The sequence below is a fragment of the Leptonotus elevatus genome, chromosome 10 (genome assembly GCF_054856555.1).
Source record: "Leptonotus elevatus isolate MCC_2025b chromosome 10, RoL_Lele_1.0, whole genome shotgun sequence".
NCBI classification, from domain to species: Eukaryota; Metazoa; Chordata; class Actinopteri; order Syngnathiformes; family Syngnathidae; genus Leptonotus; species Leptonotus elevatus.
The window spans coordinates 5557618-5579403 of record NC_141248.1 but is presented as its reverse complement, the minus strand read 5'-3'; the positions used below and the strand labels follow the sequence as shown (position 1 = coordinate 5579403).

Here is a 21786-nt window from a genome sequence, read left to right as displayed (position 1 = left end):
GAAGTTGTACATAAAATGCTATCAAGCTAGTTTTGTACCTTTTCAAAGTGTTTCTGGACAAAAGCAAGGCTCACACAAACACTAGGGTTGGGTATTGTTTGGTTTTATTCGATACTGGTGCCTTCTTGGTACTATTCAATTGGTTCCGGTGCTTAAACGGTTCTCAAATCCGTATCTAGAAAACAGAAAATTGCTAATTTTCTTGTCAAAAACAATAGCCTTTTATTTGCAGGGTTATATTGAACATAATATTATAAATAACGGTAAAATGAGTCACTGTGGTAACTTGAAAGCCAGAAATAATAACAATATTTAGCTAACCTTTCTGTTAGTGTCCCTGTGAACATTTTACATACAAGATTTCACACAGAGCACCAAGTGGAAGTATACACACATGCTGTTGAATGGCAACGGTGTTTGCTAGCAAGTTTGCTAACCAAAGTTAACAAAAATTTGCGGTTGGCATTAAATACCCAAAGAAGGGTAAAGGCTGCTGTCAGTGTCATCAATGTCATCTGCCATTTCAAATATACTGGTAGTGGCAGGGCTGCGAGTGGGACTTTGTTTTATTTGTCTGAGTCCAACTGCTGCTGCCGCTGCTGCCGCTGCTGAAGTGCTTGGATTTTAGAAACGTAATTTGTCAACACCGCGCACTGCTCAGCTGTTATACGGATTCCATGAGTTGCCAAGTGTTTTGTTAAATTTGTGGCATTACGTCCCTTGCATGCAAACGTTTTACTACACCTGCTGAATGTTGCACTCCCAAAGTCATCCTTCTTCGGTGAAAAATGAAGCCAAACTTTGGACCGCTTTGCTTTCGGCATCGCGCTATCCTTTCACTGTGCTACATAGCGCAGGTCACGCAAGTTGACACCGGTGTCAATGCAGATGTGATCGGGCTGCCAGATTGTATCGGGGTCGCCTACCGATGACGTCACGCTATTGGCTTGTAATTATCCGGTTGACGTCAAAACATTGGAAAGAAAATATTAAAGATGTTTGGACTGAAATTGTAAAAAATTATATAAACCTAAGAATATAAAAGCAGGATTCAGGTTCTGCGTATGAGTTTGTATCAGGTGGCAAGGGTCAGTCTTGTATTTGGCCAATCAACCCACTGTTATATACCAATGCCATTTACTTCAAGACCTGCACAATTGGGTTCTTACTACAAAACTACTAATTTCAAATTCCCTCTCATCCAAACAGCTTTCATATTCACTATATACACACTTGATCTCTCACAAGCCTGAGATGGCACTGGTGGCTTTAATTAAAAAAAATAATCTTGTGAGTGCACAAACTTAGGGGGGAAAAAAGCAGCAACCTGACAAAATGTTGTCTATTTAATGTAGACTGTAATTCTAGAATGGGATTTATCTTCAAGCTGCTCCGTTTGGAAGGAATAATCAGCAGGAGGTTTTGAGTGGTGATGCGTAAAGTGGGAGGCGAGCAGGAAATGAAAGCGAAAGAGGGAGTGGTTGGGAAGGCACGTGTGAAAAGAATGTGACTACAGAGACGCACAGAGGGAACGAGGGAGGATAACCTAAAAAAAATCAAGGAACTCAAGGAACAGCACTTAAAGAGCTTCTTTGATTGGTGAGTAAGAAAGATTTATCTGGGTTTGGCTAAGTCTGTCTTTATCCAGCCACCCAAAAATATGAAATACTGCCATCTGGCTGCAAGCAGCAGAGAGTGAATGACTGACCAGCCTCAACATTTAAAATCATCACTACTTGGTGGTTTACTTCAAATGATAAGTTCCAGACTACTTGATATCCTATTACTTTTATTAGCCATTGCGCTTTTTTTTTATTCTTCTTGTAGCTTTCCCCGACCGTCGGACAAATAAATTATTGCTTGAATTAAAAGGCCAATTCATTGTCCTATGTGCACAATGCTGACATCACTTCTGTTTTGTTGAAATAGCTTGTTGTGGATAGTTCTACTATTTAATCTAATGTGTTAGTAGGTCAAATGGGCTCCGTCAAAAAGATGACCCAGCCGTAAGCTGTTTTTTCAATGTGTTCTCTGGAGGTGGCATCAAAAGTTGTTTATTTGCCGTCTGTGCCTGTGTGAGCTGCGAAGGTGCCAGTCAAGTGTGAGAACGAGATAACAGGAAGCAAGGTGATAGCACTCCATGGGCCCTGCTACTTTGTGTGAACTGCCCACTCAGCCGTCTTAATTTAAGTGAATGGCCGTAGCAAGCTGTTGTCTGCTAAGAGCACAAACTTGAGTCAGCAAGTTGTTTTGATTTGCAGCGTTAGAAATTCTAAAAACAGAGGACATTTATATGGCTGTGGAAATGGAATGTATTGTGTTTCTTGACTCTACCAGGAGAATCAAGTGAATTTGACGAGAGTCATCGCTCGGTGAGACCCTTCACCCCTCGTCAGAGAGACCCATCCTACCTTGGGACGACCCCCTTACCACCGGCCACCACGGAGAGCACTCAGCAGACTCACCCTAACCTGAGCCATCCTCCCCCGGAGGACCCTCAGGGACCTCTGCCTGACAACTGGGAGATGGCCTACACGGAGAATGGAGAGGTCTATTTTATAGAGTAAGGACACTTTTACATGCAAAAGCAAAACAGGGCTACATTTGACACAAACTGCATACAACAAAGTATAAAGATGTATAAAATAGGGGTGTCAGGCGATTACAATTTTCAATCATAATTAATCGCATGACTTCAATAGTTTTAACTCACGATTACATGCATTTTTTAAAATCTGTTAATGTACAATAAAATGTACAATTACCGTAAATATTTTTCATATGATATAATACAGTAATTTCTAGACTATAAGCAGCTACATTTTTATTTGCATTCGACCCTGCGGTTAATACTAATGTGATATTGATTTGTGTTCAGGTAATTTTTCTACCACTAGATGGCATAAATGCATGTGCAAGACATTGAAGACACCTCAGTGTGTTTTTCTTTTCATATTAAGAGCTATCTAATCTTTAAAGGCCTAGATACATCAATCCGATGTCTGCTAAATGTGACCGACGCCTACCCCGTGGCGTCAGCTCAGACGTCACGTCGCGTAGAAAAATTACGTAAATACACACTGCACCGACACAAACTATTACGTACCTTCAGCGTATGCGCGAGAAGTAATTCCCCTTTGTACCATCTGCGGCGGTAGTCATTATTCCTAAGGCCAACTGGGAACCTCTTTACGGGGGCGGGATATAAAAACGTAAACAACTAATACAAGGTGTTGACAGCGGCGCCGGGGTAAACGCGACGGCCAGCTCTGGTGAAGCAAAAACGGGCGCTGGAACAAGCTTCGTCCCCTTCTCGTTCCTAAACGCATGGATGTACTCCGTTGTGGCGTATCCTGGACCCTGTCGACTCCTGGCTGCTACTGATCGTCTGTTCACCCGAAAAGCTTTGGCCGTGCTGCCCTCCGCGTTTTGGACGCGGTGCCAACCTCCATCTTCTGAAGGAGCTTCCTCGAGACCGCCGGATAAAAGGGCCATGCACCCCTGCTGCTGCTCCCACAAGGATCGCGCTGTTAAATGCGTGGTCATTGACAAATACAACGTTTATTTTGAGGGAGTTTTTCCTTTCTAACAACTTGGATTTCCTCTGCCTGATGGAGACCTGGACTGTCGCTGGTGAGTCCACCGCTATGATTGAATTACTACCGCCTGGCTGTGCTTTCTTGGACGCGCCGAGGACGTCGGGCCGAAGTGGAGGAACAGCGACTATTTAAAAAAATAAAATAAAATAAATGTAAACAATGTCTATTTACCACATCGATCACAGCTTTGAAGCCACCTTCTTTGAAGTTGGCCAAACTGTCACTGTGCTGTGCTGTGTCATTTACCGACCTCCAAAATACAATAAGGACTTTTTAAACGACTTTACAAATCTTCTTGCTGAAATCATGTTAAAATATGATCATATCCTCTTTATGGGGGACTTTAATATTCACGTGTGCTGTCCTGAAAAACCATAAAGTTGTGTTGAGTTGAGTACTGTTTATCCGCGTGGTCTCTTCTTGCCCCGTGCGCTGATTCGCTAACTAACAGCCAATCACAGTGATTAAATGCTCCCGACGCCAATTCAACATGTCGAATTTGCAGGAAACGACCCCCCGATGTATTCCTACTCCGTCTTCAAGACAGTAATTTATACACTGATCAGACGGCGCCGTCGGCACAATGCTGTCCGACTCCCGACGTCGGATTGGTGTATCTAGGCCTTTAGTAACTTGTGAAATTCTGCATTTTTTAAATTGTAAAATACAACTTGACCCCAGTCTCCTCAAATATATACATTATAATAATTTTTTTTGCTGCTAAATTTTTACGTGGATGTGTCTGCTCTGCTGCATTGCGCCTGGAATTCCCCCAGTTTCAATTCCAAGTAAGGGGCGGTCATTAAGTGCACGTAAAAAATGTATTAGTGGTGTTAAAGGAACTTTAAATTAACTCAGAATTAGCGCACTCATTTTGACACCCCTAGTTTAAAGTATTAATTATACACAAATATATCCACAAATAAACCATGATAATAACCTTATAATAGCTTAAAAGAACAAAACAGCTGGTACTGTCCTCGAGTTAATTTTGTGCTATTTTCAGCCACAATACAAAGACCACCTCTTGGATAGACCCTCGGTGCCTGGACAAACCTCAGAAACCTCTGGAAGAATGTGAAGATGATGGTATAAATCTGTGTGTCTGTGCATGTACTTGTGTTTGTGTTTTCATCATCAGTTATGTTTTGGTTATGGGACTCTGCTCAGTCCTCAAGTCAGTGTAAAGCTCCGAATATAGAGCAGGGCTTCATTCCAGTAACACAGCAGCAGTTGCCAATGACACATTTTCAATTTTAATGTGTTTCTGTCAAGGGAAAAAAAAAAGTCTCGAGGTGGCATTTCTCTTCATTTGGGAAAATGTCCCACAGATTTAGGAAGGAATTCAAATTTTGTCTTTCTTAAACTAAACAGCTCACATATACATATTTTTAGACTGAATGTGCACCACACATGCCTTGCATGAGACTGTGTAATGTATGCAGGAATGTATGCTTCCTCCGGCAATAATTTGTATGATAATACATATTTTCCTTTGTATCACAACTCAAACCACATGTGCATTGTGTCATGCCTGCATTCTTATTTTGCACAGAGGCAATGTACAGTAGTGGATTTGATTAACTCTTGCCACCTAGTGGCAAGATCTTGTTATTACAGTTGACTAATGCACTTTTACATCTTTGCCTTCTTATCTTCTTCACTTGGACCTGTGATGGTGATGTGATGTCCTCCTGCTGAGTAGAAGGGGTTCATACAGAGGAGCTGGACAATGATCTTGGTAGGTACCCCTCACCCCACTCACTTCTGTCAGTCAACACGTTGAAATTCCTCACAACACCACTTGGTCATAGGCACATACACGATCCTTTGAATTTTAAAACTATTAACTGGCCAGTGAAGTCACTTAGAGACCTAATAGACCAATTGTGCATCTATTAGTGCTATTCGGCCCATTAGTTGACTTACTAGATTAGTTCATAGATACATATTATTTATAGCAAATAAAGCCATCAATGTGTTTTTTTGTTAGCTAGTTGCTTGGGTTCACAGTTTGGATGGAGACTTAAATGTGCATTTCCATCAAGTTCATTTTGGTCACTATTTTCATGCAGTTACAGATGAGCATCAGTATTTACCTTTTAATTTTTAGTCATCATTTAGCATTTTTAAACTGTCTCAAACTATAATTTAGGAAAACAACATCACCTGCAGTAGCTCAACCAGATGATAGTGACATTGACACTCACATTTTGCCACACAGACTTGACATTAAACAGCCCACTCTGTGGGGTTTTGATTTTCACAAACATTGTTTGCGATTACAAATATGGCCTTTAAGACAATGTGTCATATCCAAGTCATGTTCACACACACACCGACACGCACACATTAACACACCATCTTGCCATTTATCAAAGATGAAAACTTATCTGAGAAAGACAGTTATAATTAGCATTTCATAATGGGTGTTTGTTTGAGGCAAACGGGAACATGTTTTCCTCTTAAAGCCTACCAGCACATGCTAGCCTATCATCCACTTGTGATAGGAAGTGTCTGAAGACACTCAACATGAGACTACCCTATTTGGTGAGGTATGACTAGTTATAATAGCAGCACTGACTGTGTTTGTTATGCTTTGACTCTACCTACGACAACAATAATACAATTTTAGCAGAGATGGGAAGTAACGAAGCACAAATACTTGTTACTGTAGTTTTTTCCAGTACTTTGTTCTTAGTATTTATTTTTTAGACTACTTTTTACTTGTACCCGTTTGTTTAACATCTGTACTTTTTACTTGATACATTTTCAAAACAAGGTTGTTACTTTTGTTTTTAAATGCATGAAAACGATTAAAATACTAATACCAGCTATCACATGACGTGCAATTGGCTAGATTAGAACAACTCAACACTGTGGATTTCGACACAGGGTAAGTTAGAGAGTCAACTGGCCGATGTATACCCATTAGCTCCATTAGCTAATATCTTTCAAATTGACATAGGAGGAAATATCCGGTAAAAATACTTTTTACTTCTACCTGTCAAGTACATTTCAGAGCCTTTACTTTTACTTGAGTAGGTAATTATTTGAGTGAGTACTTTTACCAAAGTTGTTTTTTACACAAGTAATTGTACTTTTACTCAAGTAGAGAATGTCAATACTTTTTCCGTCTCTGAATTTAAGTAAGACGTAAGCTAAAAAACAACAACAACAAAACATTCAACTGTGAAGTTAAGAATGATCCTCACTAACTCGCCCTTTAAAAAAAAAATTGGACGTGGACAATGCAATTTGTTGTTATCATCCTTTGAAGCTGCATAATATATATAACAAAGAACTTGAAATCCATTATTATTTGACATTTAATTATTACTGGGATGCGGAAGCATTCAGCAGCTGCACGCTCATTAATAACAGTAGCAAAAAGTGGATACAAAAAGCAGGAGAATCTGACAATAGACTTGAGCCTTGTTAGCAGCTCTTTCTGTTAAGCATCTTAAACAGCAGCCATATTAAAATCATCAGATCAGATGAACCTCCTTCCTGTAAGACAGCTCCCCACTGGACGAGCATACTCAATAATTATCGATTAGCACAATCCAATACAGGTGGGCAAAGAAATGCAATTAGTGGTGCAGCTGTCTGAAGATGAGCAGTCTGGCACTTTATGAATGTCAGCAGCTCATGCATGCACAAATTCTTTCCCTGAGGCGCCTGTTTTCTCAAGAGAAATCAATCACAGCACTGTATCAAGAGAATGAGATGCAACCATAACATGTCATTCATCACTGCTGACTCCCCCCTGACTTTGGAATATGTTATGGCTAGTAGATGGTGTGCGGTGCACTGAAGGACAAAGGCATGGGGTGAGCAAATTGTGAATGAGCAACGCACACATATACTCGTCCTGTAGTGGAGCTAGCACAGTGTGAAATCACATGGGTGATTACAATTTTGCACAGGGTGATGCGCAACAGCATTCTGTTTAATGTTCCACTTGAATACATTTGGATTCTGATTTGCCATGCTCGCCTCCTGCGCATCACTGTAACCTTGCATTTCTGACCTTATTTGTGGGCTTTGTATTGCAAGCAATTTTCAGGGATAAAACAGATGGATGGATGTGAAGAATTTTGTCAAAAAACATACGAACCAAACTCCGTACATCCGTAAACTATTTGTCAAAAAAGTGGCGAGGATTAGGATATTTTTATTTCCTAAAACGCAATCATAACAGTCACCATTTTCAAGTAACCCAGAGAAATTAAAGTCACTTCAATACGACTGTAATTCCATTCCATTATTTTCCTCTGAAATATTGTGAAGTCCAGCATGGTAAGCTTCACAAAATAAAAGTGTCAGAGATTGTTCTTTTTGCAGATTGATGTGTCATCAGTCATGACATTTCATCTTTTATTAGCATCTGCAGTTGACTCTTCCTTCCTAATCCTCATTGGAAAGAAGAGCACGCCTTTTCTTATTATACATATGATACATATTAGACTACTTACATACGGAGTAATGTATCTGATGGAAGGGGAAATGATATGCAAAACTGTCAGGAAAGATTTATCTGGGAAAATTTGTGGATGCAAATTGTAATGTGTGTTATGTGTCTGACAATATGGACGCTATCATCACTTTGGGCGGAACATGCACTCTTAAAACAGTGCTGGAAAAAAATACCTGATTTACACACTTGAAAGTGCAGAAGTGTACGACGGCGTATTAGGGCCACACACACACACACACATATATATATATATATATATATATATATATATATATATATATATATATATTTTATATATATTTTTTCAGAGGGGGAGTAATATTCCGAGAAAGTGGCAAATTTGCGAGAAAAACCCCTCAAACTTACGACAAACACACGTAGTGTAGCTATAGTCTGTGAGGATTCGTTGGTGGTTAATGGGACACTGTTAATAAAAGGAAAAGGCAGGATGGAGATGGAATCATTCTTAATTTAAACTCTACTCGTCATACACAGCAGCTAGAGCGACAACACTTCCCGATCCCGATCAGCTGACTAACACTAACCAATCAGAAACTAGCATACTTTAGTTAAATGCAAGTGAATGACGCAGATTCGACACGTCAACTTAGCTACTTTTACAAAAAACAAAACAAAATGTATGAATGTGTAAATCATAATTCTGGAAACATAAATATTCAAGTAAATATACATTTTTAACAAATTAACTTAAGCGTCTTTGTCGCTGGTTGTACCCAACGCTTCAAAGAGCGAATGCTTAACATCATATGGTTGATCTCTGCTAAAGCAATTACTATCTCCTTATTTGAAAACCCGACCGAAAAGTATTGGCACAAAGTAGTAGTCTGCTACGTGTATTTCGCGTACGTTTCTGAGTTTTTTCTCGCAAATTTATCACTTTAGAAATTTGCAAATTTGCCACTTTATAAACACGCAAATTTACAAGGTTTTCCCCCCGTAAATTTGCGACCTTATAAAGTGGAAAATTTGCTTTAGTTTTTTTTCTCCCTCTGAATATTGCCCCCACCCTCTAAAAAATATATATTTATACGTGGCCCTAATACGCCGTCATAGGAAGTGTTCATTCATTCTCGAGGATATTTTTACCGTAACCCTCTCCATGCCACAACACATCCCCCATCACCTTTCATATATCCACCCTCCTGCGCCATTTGTCCATCTGCCCAAGGGTGCCTTGTTCAGTTGTTATCTGATGTGTGGAAATGTCAGCAGTGTGCAGGGACATGGGGACAAGCAGACAGCATGGGATGCTGAGGGGTCACTCCGGCCCTGGAGACCGACTGACTGACAGATAGATACAATGCAGAGGCAAACGGTTCCCTACTGGCCCTGCCTCTAATAGTTCAATGCATATCATCTAACTACTTGATGCTGTTTCCACGTTCTCACTAGGATGGTCTTGTTTTATTCTCTTTTAGAACTTCCCCCCGGATGGGAGAAAATCGATGATCCAGTGTATGGGGTCTACTATGTTGAGTAAGTGATGTACTGTATATGTAAGTAAGTCACCAAGAACACACAATTAGTGAATACACTGGTGCAGACTCTTTACTCTGGAATTGGTAATGGGTTCAGATATTACATGCACAGCCACACTTGGCTCCAGCTATTTTGGTCTTTTTCTGTAATGTAGGCCATTTACTTTGTGTCGCTGTCATTTTGGAATACACACAGTGTTGATGCGCATGTGCTCGCGCACATGCTTGCTTCCCTTGTGTGAGTGAAACCTTTGAGAACAAGCATGAATTCAAATATTCATATATTTAATTTGTTTTTGATGTTCCACAGATGGCTCTCGGTGCATCACAACTGAATTTCATATTCCCCCCGTGACTGTCATTTTTGTCTGATGCCTTTATTTCAAATCTCAATCAGTTTTCCCCCCCCCCATAATGGGGTGCTAAAAAAAAATTCAATAATAGTGTTGACATCATAGTAGCTTGACAACAAAAAGCAACATAAGTCATTGCATTGTAAACTATTATTGTTATTATTCATGTGCAGCTTAATAGCGACAGAAAAAAGGGGAAAAAAACTTCACACAAAAATTCAGGTTTTGAGAGTGCATGTTCCAGTAGCGTACTGTATTGTTTTACCATGTCATCACTTGCTCCCACCATGATTTATCTAATTTATTCTATTACACATCTTTAACATCACACTTAATTCTTATTAATGTGTTCTCCTTTTAATCATTTCTCCCGTTTCACCTTTTCCCTCTTCTCCAATTCCACCTCCATGTACTCTTTCTTTCCGTTTGAAGTCATATCAACAGGAAGACTCAGTATGAGAATCCTGTTTTGGAGGCTAAGCGGCGCAGGCAAGTGGAACAGCAACAGCCGCAACTGCAAAGCCAGCAGCCACCTGAAGGTGAGCACTACATCAGAGGTTTGTTTTCAAGCCCTATAAGGGTGTCATCATTTCCTTTCTTTCTGTTCATGAGGGGGATTGAAACCGTATGCACATGTGAGAGATTCTGCCTGCTTTCACACTCATTTTGTTTTGCATGCAATTTTATGTTGCCAGCTACTTCTTTATTATTTGCCAAGTGCCCTACCATAGAGGCGTGCCTTTGATTTCAGTCGTGTCATGCAGCCATTTTCATGGATTCTTTTGGCATTCCAGTTTTTAGAAGTAATGTGAAATCTTTTGTTCCCCAAGATGAGGACAGGTGTCTTGAGCCTCCTTTGAAAACAGTCAACTCGGGCTGTTTCATAATTTGCTGCTTAATGATTAAAACAATGATCACACTAATGATGTAGCAACACAGCCAATATTTAACTGAAGCTGTCTTGCGTTACTCATTTGCATGAAACCTTATAGAGCGAGCAATTGTATATGCATAGAAACTGTCCTATCAAGCTCCGACTTTTGCCCATTCGGCAGAAACCGTTGGATTCCACTCAATTACCAGCTGGCTTTTCTCCCGTCTGAAACTTCAATCCCTCCACCAGCCCTCAATACCTTCAAGCAGCACTTTCAACCACTTTTTCACCCTGGCATTGATTATACAGTCCCTTGCTTTTGGAATATTAATGAAGGTAGTAGTCTGGCCTGTGCCGTGATACAGTAACAAGGTCATTAATCAAAGATGGTATGAAGAAATGGGGCACTCCATTTTTATGCACTTGCATTGTTACTCAGCAGAGAGACGGCAAGTGTTAAAAGTTTCATGACGTTTGCACAGCCTATTTTAATCTCAGCATACAACGTTTAAATGTTACACAGTGGGAAGGTATAAAATTCAAAGTGTAGATTCTAGGTCGGCATAATTAATTATATTCTATTTAAACCACTTTTTTTTCCTTTGCATTGCACTCTGTCCCTCTCCTATAACTTCATATTATATAATCGTTCAGTTTTGTTCAACGTTTTGAAGGCACAAGATAGCATACAGCATGCCTCCTTGTATTACAGAATGGATCGAAGACTCAACGTTTGCCGGGGCCCCTCTAACAAGTTATACTGCCAACCACCAAGAAACCTACAGGGACCCTCCAACTCGGCCCACGGTGCCAATGGGACAAAAACGTAAGTTTTTCATTTTGTTATTGAACAGGCCAAACCAGACCACTCGTTTATTCTACATCTGTTTTCAATGGTGTGGGTTTATCTGTTGGCAGTGCACACATTCCATTGTACAGTCTTATATTTTTATGTCATAAATATAAATGGGGAGACAACTTGATATATAGATAGATAGGTGGATGATAAATATAGTATAAATCAGGGGTTAGCAACCTTTCCTGTCAAAAGAGCCATTGTAGGCCAAAGAAATAACCGAAAATGTGTGTGGAGCTGCAAAACATTTGAATATTGTGTTAGTCTAATGTACTGAGGGCCCAACAGCTAATGAGAGTTGCACCATGACAGAAATATGAGAGCAGCATCCAATACGTACGCATTCATTTCTTCGACCTTTCCTCTTCCATTTTTTTGGAGGGGGGGATTTTTGTTGTTGTAATTTTTCATGCTTAGTTTTTTATACATTTGTAGACTTTTCAGCCTATCTGGCAAATTCATGACATTTTTGGCAATTTGATGGACATTATGGTAATTTTCTGTCTGTTCTTCCTATTTTGGACAGTTTATGGCTATTATTTATTTATTTTAATTAATTAAAAAAATTTCTGTAGTTTTTGCTTATTTTGTTTTTGGACATTTAATAGTTTTTGCATATTTTCCTTTCCGCCTTAAAAAATATATCTCTATATTTTTGGGTAATTTTCTGAATCTTTTTTGTTTTTTGATATTTTATGGTTACTTTTTGAACATTTTCTGCCTTTTTATTAATTCACTGTCATTTTTGGGCAATTTCATGGACATTTTATGGTAATTTTTTGCTTTTCCCCTTCCTGACATTTTATAGTCACTTTTTTTTAAAATTTTTAGGTAATATTTAAAAATATTCAGTTACCTTTGTTCTCTTTTTTATGACATGTTTTGATTGTTTAATTATTATTTTTTTTATTTAAATCATTAATTCATTTAAAGAATATTTAATCTAAAAATAAATATACAAAAATATATAAATTTCTACCAATTTTTTTTTTTTTAGAGATTCACTGCAGGAGAGGGACTAAAGAATTCACGTGGCTCCAGAGCCGCAGATTGCAGATCCCTGGTTTAGATAATGGATGGGTGACTCATAAATTTACATAAGCTAGGGGAACGTGGTCATAAATTTACATAAGCTAGGTGTATATAAACTTACGAGCATAACTGTATGGCGAGAAAAAGGCTTAATGTCCATAAAATTCAAAATATTGTGGCAATTGTTTTGATATTTTCTGAGGTTGAAGTGAACATGAATAGAGATACTCATACCTTAGGGGTATGTAAACGTATGAGCGCAACTGTAGATAGATACTGTACTGCAGACATTCAGGTGTGTATTTCTCCAATAACAGACAATTCAACACATATCTCGATACATAGGGTGTGATATGATTCAAGGATGGTTTATTTTAAAGTGCAACAATTTGATTCAGTTTGACTCAGTGTAGGATTCAGATTCACTTTGATACAGCCCAGTTTGAGAGTTTTTGTCATTTTGTTTGTGCGTAGGTCACAACATTCTTGAAAAGTAAACCAATAAAGGCAAAACACGACTGCAAAGCCCCCCCACCCCTTGTCAATGTTTAATTATTTGGTCACAATGCTGCACTGCCTTGGCTGTTCCCTCTTCTGGCTAAAAAGAAAGGGGGGGGGAAAAACACAGGACGATGTTCTCCCTTCTCTTTGTTGCTGCATCTTTCAAACCAACCTCCTGCAAACAACTAGTTCATTCAGTGCAACCTTAGTAAAGAATGAACCTTGTTCACCTCCCTTCTGTTTGATTTGGTTTTCCCTTTCTCCTTTGTCATTTGTTGTGGTTGACTGGATCTTATTCATTTGCTTCTCTGTCGCTCTTTCTTTCTCTTGAGCTACATTTTACCTTGAGCTGCATTCACATTGCCTTCTTTTCTGACAACTGGGTCCACCAGAGGTTAATGATACAGCCAGCATTTATTAGCGTCTCCCTTTCAGGCAACTCGTGCATTAGCACAGCAAATAATGTGATGTGTTATAAAGTTAGCACCAATGTCTGAGACAATGGTAATTGCTTTGAGCACAAACCGTTATGAGCACTCATTTTTGGGTGTTGAATGTCACACAGTAGTCATGGGCGTAGATAGGTTAGGGCACTCAATTGCACCTCTAATAGGAAAACCCCACAAGTTGACTTAAACCCTCCCATCCTGCGTTGGTGTTTTAAGAGTAGTACAGCGAGCTAGAGAAAAGAGAGTGAAAGGGGATTTTGACAGCTTGCTATTTTGTCAATTATATTCCCTTACAGATAGTTGGGTTCTTTTTTGTCTCCCACCTCCAATGATCTTCTTGAATGCTGCGCCGGTCAAAGGTTTGGACACACTTACTCATGCTATAAATGAGAGGCTGTGTCTAAATGTTGACTGATGCTGAGTTTTGATTACTTTTTTTTTAATTTTAAATGACAAAGGCCACTTTTGTCACGGTTTTGTTATTTTATTGTACAAGGATGTATGTACTGTAGGTAAAATCGTTATCAATTAAACAAGCTACCAACCAACATGCCCTGTACAAAATACCATTTTGTATTGCTTGGGTGACACAAATAGAATCCAAAGCTGAGTAATTCATTTTTAGCTTTTGCAGTGGTACATCTGTTCCATTGAAATGTAATTACCGGTAACTCTGTTTTATTTTCAGGAGGAAAGCCTTTCTTTACCCGGAACCGATCTGAACTGAAGGGGACTTTCATCAATACCAAGCTGAAAAAGAGTCGCAGAGGTTTCGGTTTCACTGTAGTGGGAGGCGACGAGCCAGATGAATTCCTGCAAATCAAGAGCCTAGTCCTTGATGGGCCCGCCGCCCTCGACGGCAAAATGGAGACAGGTTGGGGCACTCTATTGATCAAAGATCACAAAGATGGAACACTGCTTTAATTAGATTTTCTGGGTGCTGATTACGTACAAATGCAAAGTTCCAACTTTATCAAAGAGTCACGCTAACGTTTCTCTTGTTTTCCCTCCCAAGGTGACGTAATCGTGAGTGTCAATGACACCTGTGTGCTCGGCTACACCCATGCACAAGTTGTGAAGATCTTCCAGTCAATCCCAATTGGCTCTATGGTCAACTTGGAGCTGTGCCGGGGTTACCCACTGCCCTTTGACCCTGATGACCCCAACACAAGCCTGGTTACCTCAGTCGCCATTCTTGACAACAAAGATCCCATCATTGTGAATGGTCAAGAAGCCTCCAACAATACCTACGATTTGCCGCCCAGTCACAGCAGCCAGAACAATGGCTCAACCAATGGCGGGACAGCCCTCAATGGCCTCCCGCGACCTTACAGCCCCTCGGCAGAGGTGGCCTCTGACACCACATCCCAACATGGCTACCCCAGCGATGTGGTCACCCTGGCCTCATCCATTGCAACGCAACCGGAGCTCATAACTGTACACATGGAGAAAGGAGACAAGGGCTTCGGCTTCACCATCGCCGATAGCCTCGGAGGCGGGGGGCAGAGAGTAAAACAGATTGTGGACTACCCGCGCTGCCGCGGCCTCAGAGAGGGTGACATCATTGTGGAGGTGAACAAGAGGAATGTGCAGAGTATGTCTCACAACCAGGTGGTTGACTTGCTAAGCAAGTGTCCAAAAGGCAGCGAGGTCACCATGTTGGTGCAGAGAGGTGAGTGAACGCTTCTTCCTGCTTTTTTTTTGTCAATACGTGAACGCTTCTTCCTGCATTTTTTTTGTCAATACGGGAAACATTAGAGTGGGATGTGAAAGGAAGAAATGGGGAAAAAGTCAACTCACAAACAGTGTCTTTGTTTATAAGACAAGATACACAAATATAGCCAGGTTTCCATCCAAATGTTTTGAAATTTTTAACAAAATTTTGTAAAAATGCGCAACACTGACACGTGACTTATGCCCGCTTCCTTCCGTTCTTCTTTTGCGAATAGAGAGGAGACTGCGGCGCGAGATGACGTCATATAAGTGCGTCTCTATGCCACAAGACACAAAATGGACAGATTACTGATCTGAAATTGCGTTCATGTTTTTTTCTTTAATTAATTCTAAAAAGAATTGTGTTTCTTTGTCTCCTCAAACATATCTTACTTTATTATCCGCCATTCTGTGTGTGACTACAAACGCACGTGTGACGTAGTATCCAGTCAAAACGTGCGATGTATAGCCGGTCTTGTAGTCGCTTATTCACAAAAGCTATTTCGGTAGCCAAAATGCGATACGCTTCTAAATCCACCCACTCCAAGCGTAAAAAGTTATTTTTGCGAATTTTGGGCCTTTTTTCAAATTCCTGGCATTTCCAATCAGTTTCTTTTTCGCAATTCCTGCAAATTCGAATAAAAATAGGTGGATGGAAACCCCACTATTGTTGAATTTAAAGTTATTTGTCCGATTGATATAGTTCTATAAATAAAATGTTTAGCAATGGTTAACTGTGGCAGCAAGTAACATAAGTTGAGCTTTTTATAACTTTATTGCAAATCTAATTGTATCTGTGATTACTGAGTTTGGTGTCTTCTCATGCAAAAAAAAAGAAGCTAACTGATTGATTGATCACTTTGCTTGGACCGCTGAAATTGCCCAAGCGTGAAAGGACCCTTTTAGATGTACTGCACATTGACTGACAGTGGTGTTATGACACAGTTGACAATTTGAAATTAAAATAAATAAAATATAATATACTGCGATTGGCTGGCAACCAGTTCAGGGTGTACCCCGCCTACTGCCAACTGGGATAGGCTCCAGGGCCCCCCTCGACCCTTGTGAGGAATATGCGGTTAAGAAAATAGATGGATGAAAATATAATATCATAAATATTAAAATATTTAAAATATAATAAAATAAAATTATCAATCCTTTGGGCATCTAGGCTTCCCATTGCCACTTTTCCCTTCACTTGTCCTGGAATGTATGACCTTTTTTGTCTAGTAAATGTAGCAACTCATTACCCACAGCTGGCTTTTTTTTCTTTTCACTTTTGACTGAAAATGACTGGGGGAATGGGTTTGTGGGGGCGGGTGGCGGGCGGATAAAAGTAAAATTCAATGAATTTTACCTTCATTCTCCTTGAGGCTCTCAAACCTCCAGAGCCCTAAAATCGCTGTGTTATCAAGTAATTGGACCATTTTCTCTGTCAAACTGTCCGTACTTTGCTTTGGGGCTAGTTAAGCCAACTCAACCTTTTTGTCTTTGTATGTGTGTGCTTACTGCCTAGCATGGGGTATGTGTGTGAATGTGTTCAGTTATTTTTTTTGCTAATGCTCCAAACTGTCAAAGGAAGCTGGTCAGATGAAAGGCAGCCAAATAACACTGCCGCTTGGCATGTTATGGAATTTTCTTCTTTTCTTTTTCCCTCCCTGACATTTCCTCGTGAGTGCTATTTACGTTAACATGCAGGAGTACACAATCATGTGACGTGAAAGAGTCTCAATACACAAGGCACGTGGGCACGTGTAAACACTGGATTTGTCTCTTTTTATGTCCTGCAATTAGGGATTGACAGGGGTGGGCACACTCGGTCCTCGAGGGCCGGAGCCCCGCAGGTTTTGTATGTTTCCCTTCTCCAACACAGCTGATATATGATCAGCTCAACAGCAAGCTCTACATAAGCCTGATAACGATCCTGGTGATTGGAATCAGCTGTGTTGGAGCAGAGAAACATCCAAAACCTGCAGGACTCCGGTCCTCAAGGACCGAGTTTGCCTACTACTGAAATAGAATGTAGGAAATACAGTAGATGGAGCATTTAAATGGAACTAGCATTTAGTGAGAGGATGACTTTGAAATGTGATTGGTCAAAGAAACAGTCCAGTTAGTAATCTAGTTTAAAAATAGAAATATTTAATGTACATACATTTTGACAAATTAAATACAGCCAATCCAAATGCTCTAATTGCATAATTGTTTAGAATTTGCAAATGTATTTATTTTTATTTTTTAAATATATACGTATATTATGATAGTCGTAATGGGGGGCCTTTTTCAATGCTAAAACAATTTCTTAATGTCTTTTGCCACTTTCTTGTGTCATTCATGGACAGGAGATACCCATTCAACAACTAATAATTGTTTTTATCACATTTTGGCTGGGGTATGAATTGCTGGCTTTAACTGTATATTTCATATTTTGCACATACACCGAAGAGCATTTATGTGAAAATATCACAGTTCCTTAATTACACTCCTGCTTTGCACTGCCTGCCTTTTTAGTTGAGCTCTCTCCACCAGCAGCAAGGCACGCTGGCCTCTAATTGGGGGTCCTGATGTCAGCTTTGCTTATTAAATACATACATCATCATCTCGGTCTCTCTGTTTTTGCACTCGCTGCTTCCATCCATCAAAGATTTTTTTCTCCATTAAGCAACACTTGCAGCATGTGTGTGCGTATACTCCACATACAACACACGAAGCAAATGTGGGGAGTCACACATTCAATGATAAATCGTGATAACTGCTAGTCTTAATTGGCGAAGCCCCTGCTGTTATGTACATCCCACCGATTCGCCCACGTTAGAAGCCGGTGCTTGTGTGTCGGCATCTGTGCATGCGCTCGTTATGGTAGCTCTACACAACAGTGTGCCCACTTTGACTTTCTTGCTGGCATCTTGCAGTCCACACATCAGCGCATGTCCCTGATTGTCCTCCTCCGCTGGCTTCAATGTCGCAGTAATCGGTCCGAAGACTGCTCACGGTCATAACTTTTTTTGAATTGCTTGTAAATGATTTGTTGTTACATAAACTAGCTGAGCAAGGACTGAGGTGTTGTTTTTAGCCATTTGGTCCAGTTAACATTCAATGGATGGTTGGGTTTTTAGAAGTGGCGATAAATTAAGATTTGTTTTTCTTTTTGCACTATAATGTATTAACATTGGACGACGGGAATGCATTTGATGATGGATACACTGCTCTAATGTGCTGATATTTTTTACTTGGGTTTTCCCTCCATTGCTACTGGGATGTAATTTAGCCCTGTGTCACTATTGTGCAAAATGCTTATTTCCTTGCCACTTTTCCCTGTTCTACCATAGGTGTAAAACTTAGCGGGTCCATTACGGATGCATACATCTGCTGAATAGCTCTTTGTCAGCAAAACCTAGTTTGGGTGTTCTTGAAATATAACCCCTCAGTATCCCACTAGCTTGTCATTATTCATTAACATAAAGCCTGGTTGTTTCTGCTTTTGGCTTTTCTATGTAGGGTTATGGTCCTCCAATGAATGCAAGGTAATTTTGCTTAGCTTGAGCAGCTGCCTTGTGGCCATGCACTGTAATGGAGAAATGCAGAGAAAAAGATAGAAGAAAGTAAGGAGATCAACAAGAATCAGAGGTATTCGAACAGGTCTTCTGTCTTGAGAAAATGAAGAGTCAATTACTGAAAAACAAGTCAAAGACCTGCAGATTATCTGTATGATACTCTTGGGCATGCTCATCCACAAAGCACCCTTTACAATATAACACCAGAGGGTGCATTTCCTGTTGCTTACTGTAATTATTTCCTCCCCTTTGCCCTAAAGTGCAGTTTAAAAGAGATTGATTGCACCCTTGAAGAAAGCAATGTGTATTTTCTTTGTCTGTCCTGGAGGTGTGCCTCGAAAAACACAGGTGGATCTTTACCTGTGTAATTCTTATTTGGCATAATGAAGGGCATGTTCACAAATAGCGTCGGCGTGTTCACTAATGTAAACTTTATGTAACCTACATAAAAAAAGCCTACAGTTACCGGCATGCCCATTCACAAGAGCTTTGTAATGCTGACAGTGGAGTGCACTCAGAAGAGATAAATGTAGATGATGAGTCCCTGTGCAGACCAAAGCAGGAAATCAATTCACTGTACGGGCAGGAAGCATCGTTCTTGCCCACTTTGCATTAAAATTTCTGCTGACTGCACCTTCCAATGGCACCATAACCCACAGCATTGCGGTTCTGAAAAGCAGCGGTAGGGGAGCCGCCGCCTGGCCACTCGATGCTCACAATTCACCTCTGCTCATTTCGGATGCTGGAGGCTTGAGCTGGTGAATCACTGCTTATTGCACCAAGGCAAGGTGAGTCTTCCTCGGCCCAGCCAATCTCTCTGCGTCTTCACACCTCCACAGCTACTGGTTGGATCGTAAATCTTTTGTTTCCATGACAATGCTCTACTGCTAATCTCTAGCGGGGTCTCCCGGGTGGAGAGACGTGTGCGTATATGGGAGGAGCGAAAAAAAAAAAAAAGAGCCACGCAAGAAGCAATCAATCACACTTCAAAACTAAATTCAGTGTTTTAACTGTCGGCATTAGGCTATAGATCCCTCAAGAAAATGAAAGACAGTTCAATAATGTGTTTTGGGTATATTTAGCTATTCATTTTTTTTGTTTATTAGTGCTGTCAAAGAACTCAATGATTAATCACAAAAAATGATTGCATTAATCATGTATTAACGCTAGGGTTCTTATAGTTTAAAATTTAAAATTTTAGTCAGTTATTATTTTTGTTTTAAGTTTTGTTTTTTAAACACAGTTAGTTATAATTAGTTTTCAGTGTGGTTCTGTTAATTTTTATTACTTTTATTACTTTATTACTTACTTACTTTTGTTTTAGTTAGTTTCAGTATTAGTTTTCTTCTTTCTTTTTTTTTTTAAATGTGTATTACTTGTGCGCAATATTTAATAAACACCATGTTAAAATGAAAAAAGTAATGCATTTCTTACCTAGCGTTGCATTTCGGCTGAGTTAAATGAAAATGCAGGCGAGCCGAGCTATTGGAGCCAAAAGTCAAGCACAGCAAAATTGTCGCTGAGGAGCGACGTCATCTGAAGGTGCTTTTCTATTGGCTGCTGCTAGATGACATCACCTCTGTGTGACACACTTTGAAACATCTTTGTTCCGGTTAATATCGAAATAAAAATACTTGAAATCACATTTAAAATCATCCCCAAAAGCTCATGTTTTAAATTAATTACCAAAGACTAAATCGAAGGACATTTTCGCTATAATTATAGTTAGTTTTAGTTAGTTTTGTAAACATCCATCCATCCATCCATTTTCTGTACGGTCGCGGGGGTTGCTGGAGCCTATCCCAGCTGGCTTCGGGCAGTAGGCGGGGTAAGTTTTGTAAACATGAAATTACATTTTCGTTTTAATTTGATTTTGTTAACAAAATTGTTATTTGAATCCTAGTTTGTTTTTTTGTTAGTTTTTGTTAACTAAAATAACCTTGATTAACGCAGATTAATCATACTATTTATTTTGACCGCAGATGATCCTTGACAGCGGATGCTTATGTTTAAGGTAGCACAGGTTGTGTTAGAGCAATAAATATTACTACATGCATTAAAGTAAAGCATGTAATAAATGTTTGTGTATGACATTAGAATATTTGTTCATGTCAAACTATTGGGGGTCATTTTTCTCATTTGGAATCACGCAAGTAATTAGCTGATTAGAAAAAGGGGAGGATGAGAGTGTGCAGTTGATTAAATTTTTTTGAAGACATCCCAAAAACATTTTAAATAAGTGATTAATCAAAATTCTAAGATATGATGTGAAAACATAACTGTCACATCCAGACATGAAAGATGTTGACGAGAGCCTTTCACTCTTACTGGACAGTGGTGAGCAACTCGCCACCACAACTGTTGCTGGGAAACCTTATGTCAGTAACCAACCAAGCCCTAATTGCTATGGTGACAGATGGAACTGGCTGTTAGAGACAACTGCAAATTGTTGCCAATATGTGCACATAGACACTGTGGACTGACATCATAATCTGTTTATTAGTGACTGCTGCTGTGCCAGTTTGGCTTAAACAAAACTGTGTAATACTTTATTGCATGGCTGGTTATTCACATTTACTCAGCTCGGGCGATTGCTATAAAAGTTCATCATAATTTAAGCCGGTTTGTTTTTCACATGTTCCTCTTTCTCATGGTTATATCACAAGTTTGTAAATACATCCATATGTGGGAATGTCACACTGCATGTGACATGTTTTCCCTCTTCATGCACTTACGGTGTTCCCCTGCCTATGAAACAAGCTTAATCACCAGGCTGTGTAACAAGCTATCAAGCTGTTGGTATACTGCATACTTTATGATTTGGCTCCTGTGAAATTAATTATGATCTGATATCTGATAGGCCATTAATCCCAAAA

General features: G+C 39.7%; 1 protein-coding gene across 5 annotated transcripts in view; it reads left to right on the top strand.

The window, feature by feature from the left end:
- The window catches only part of magi1b (membrane associated guanylate kinase, WW and PDZ domain containing 1b), a 134349-nt gene that overhangs the window by 78597 nt on the left and 33966 nt on the right, over positions 1-21786 (top strand). For all 5 annotated transcript variants that reach the window (XM_086087780.1, XM_086087778.1, XM_086087779.1 and 2 more), the window contains 8 exons: positions 2338-2563; positions 4606-4688; positions 5305-5340; positions 9519-9576; positions 10364-10470; positions 11518-11631; positions 14332-14517; positions 14659-15315. In XM_086087780.1, the coding sequence (XP_085943906.1) occupies positions 2338-2563; positions 4606-4688; positions 5305-5340; positions 9519-9576; positions 10364-10470; positions 11518-11631; positions 14332-14517; positions 14659-15315 (1467 nt within the window). The remainder of the gene's footprint in view (positions 1-2337; positions 2564-4605; positions 4689-5304; positions 5341-9518; positions 9577-10363; positions 10471-11517; positions 11632-14331; positions 14518-14658; positions 15316-21786) is intronic.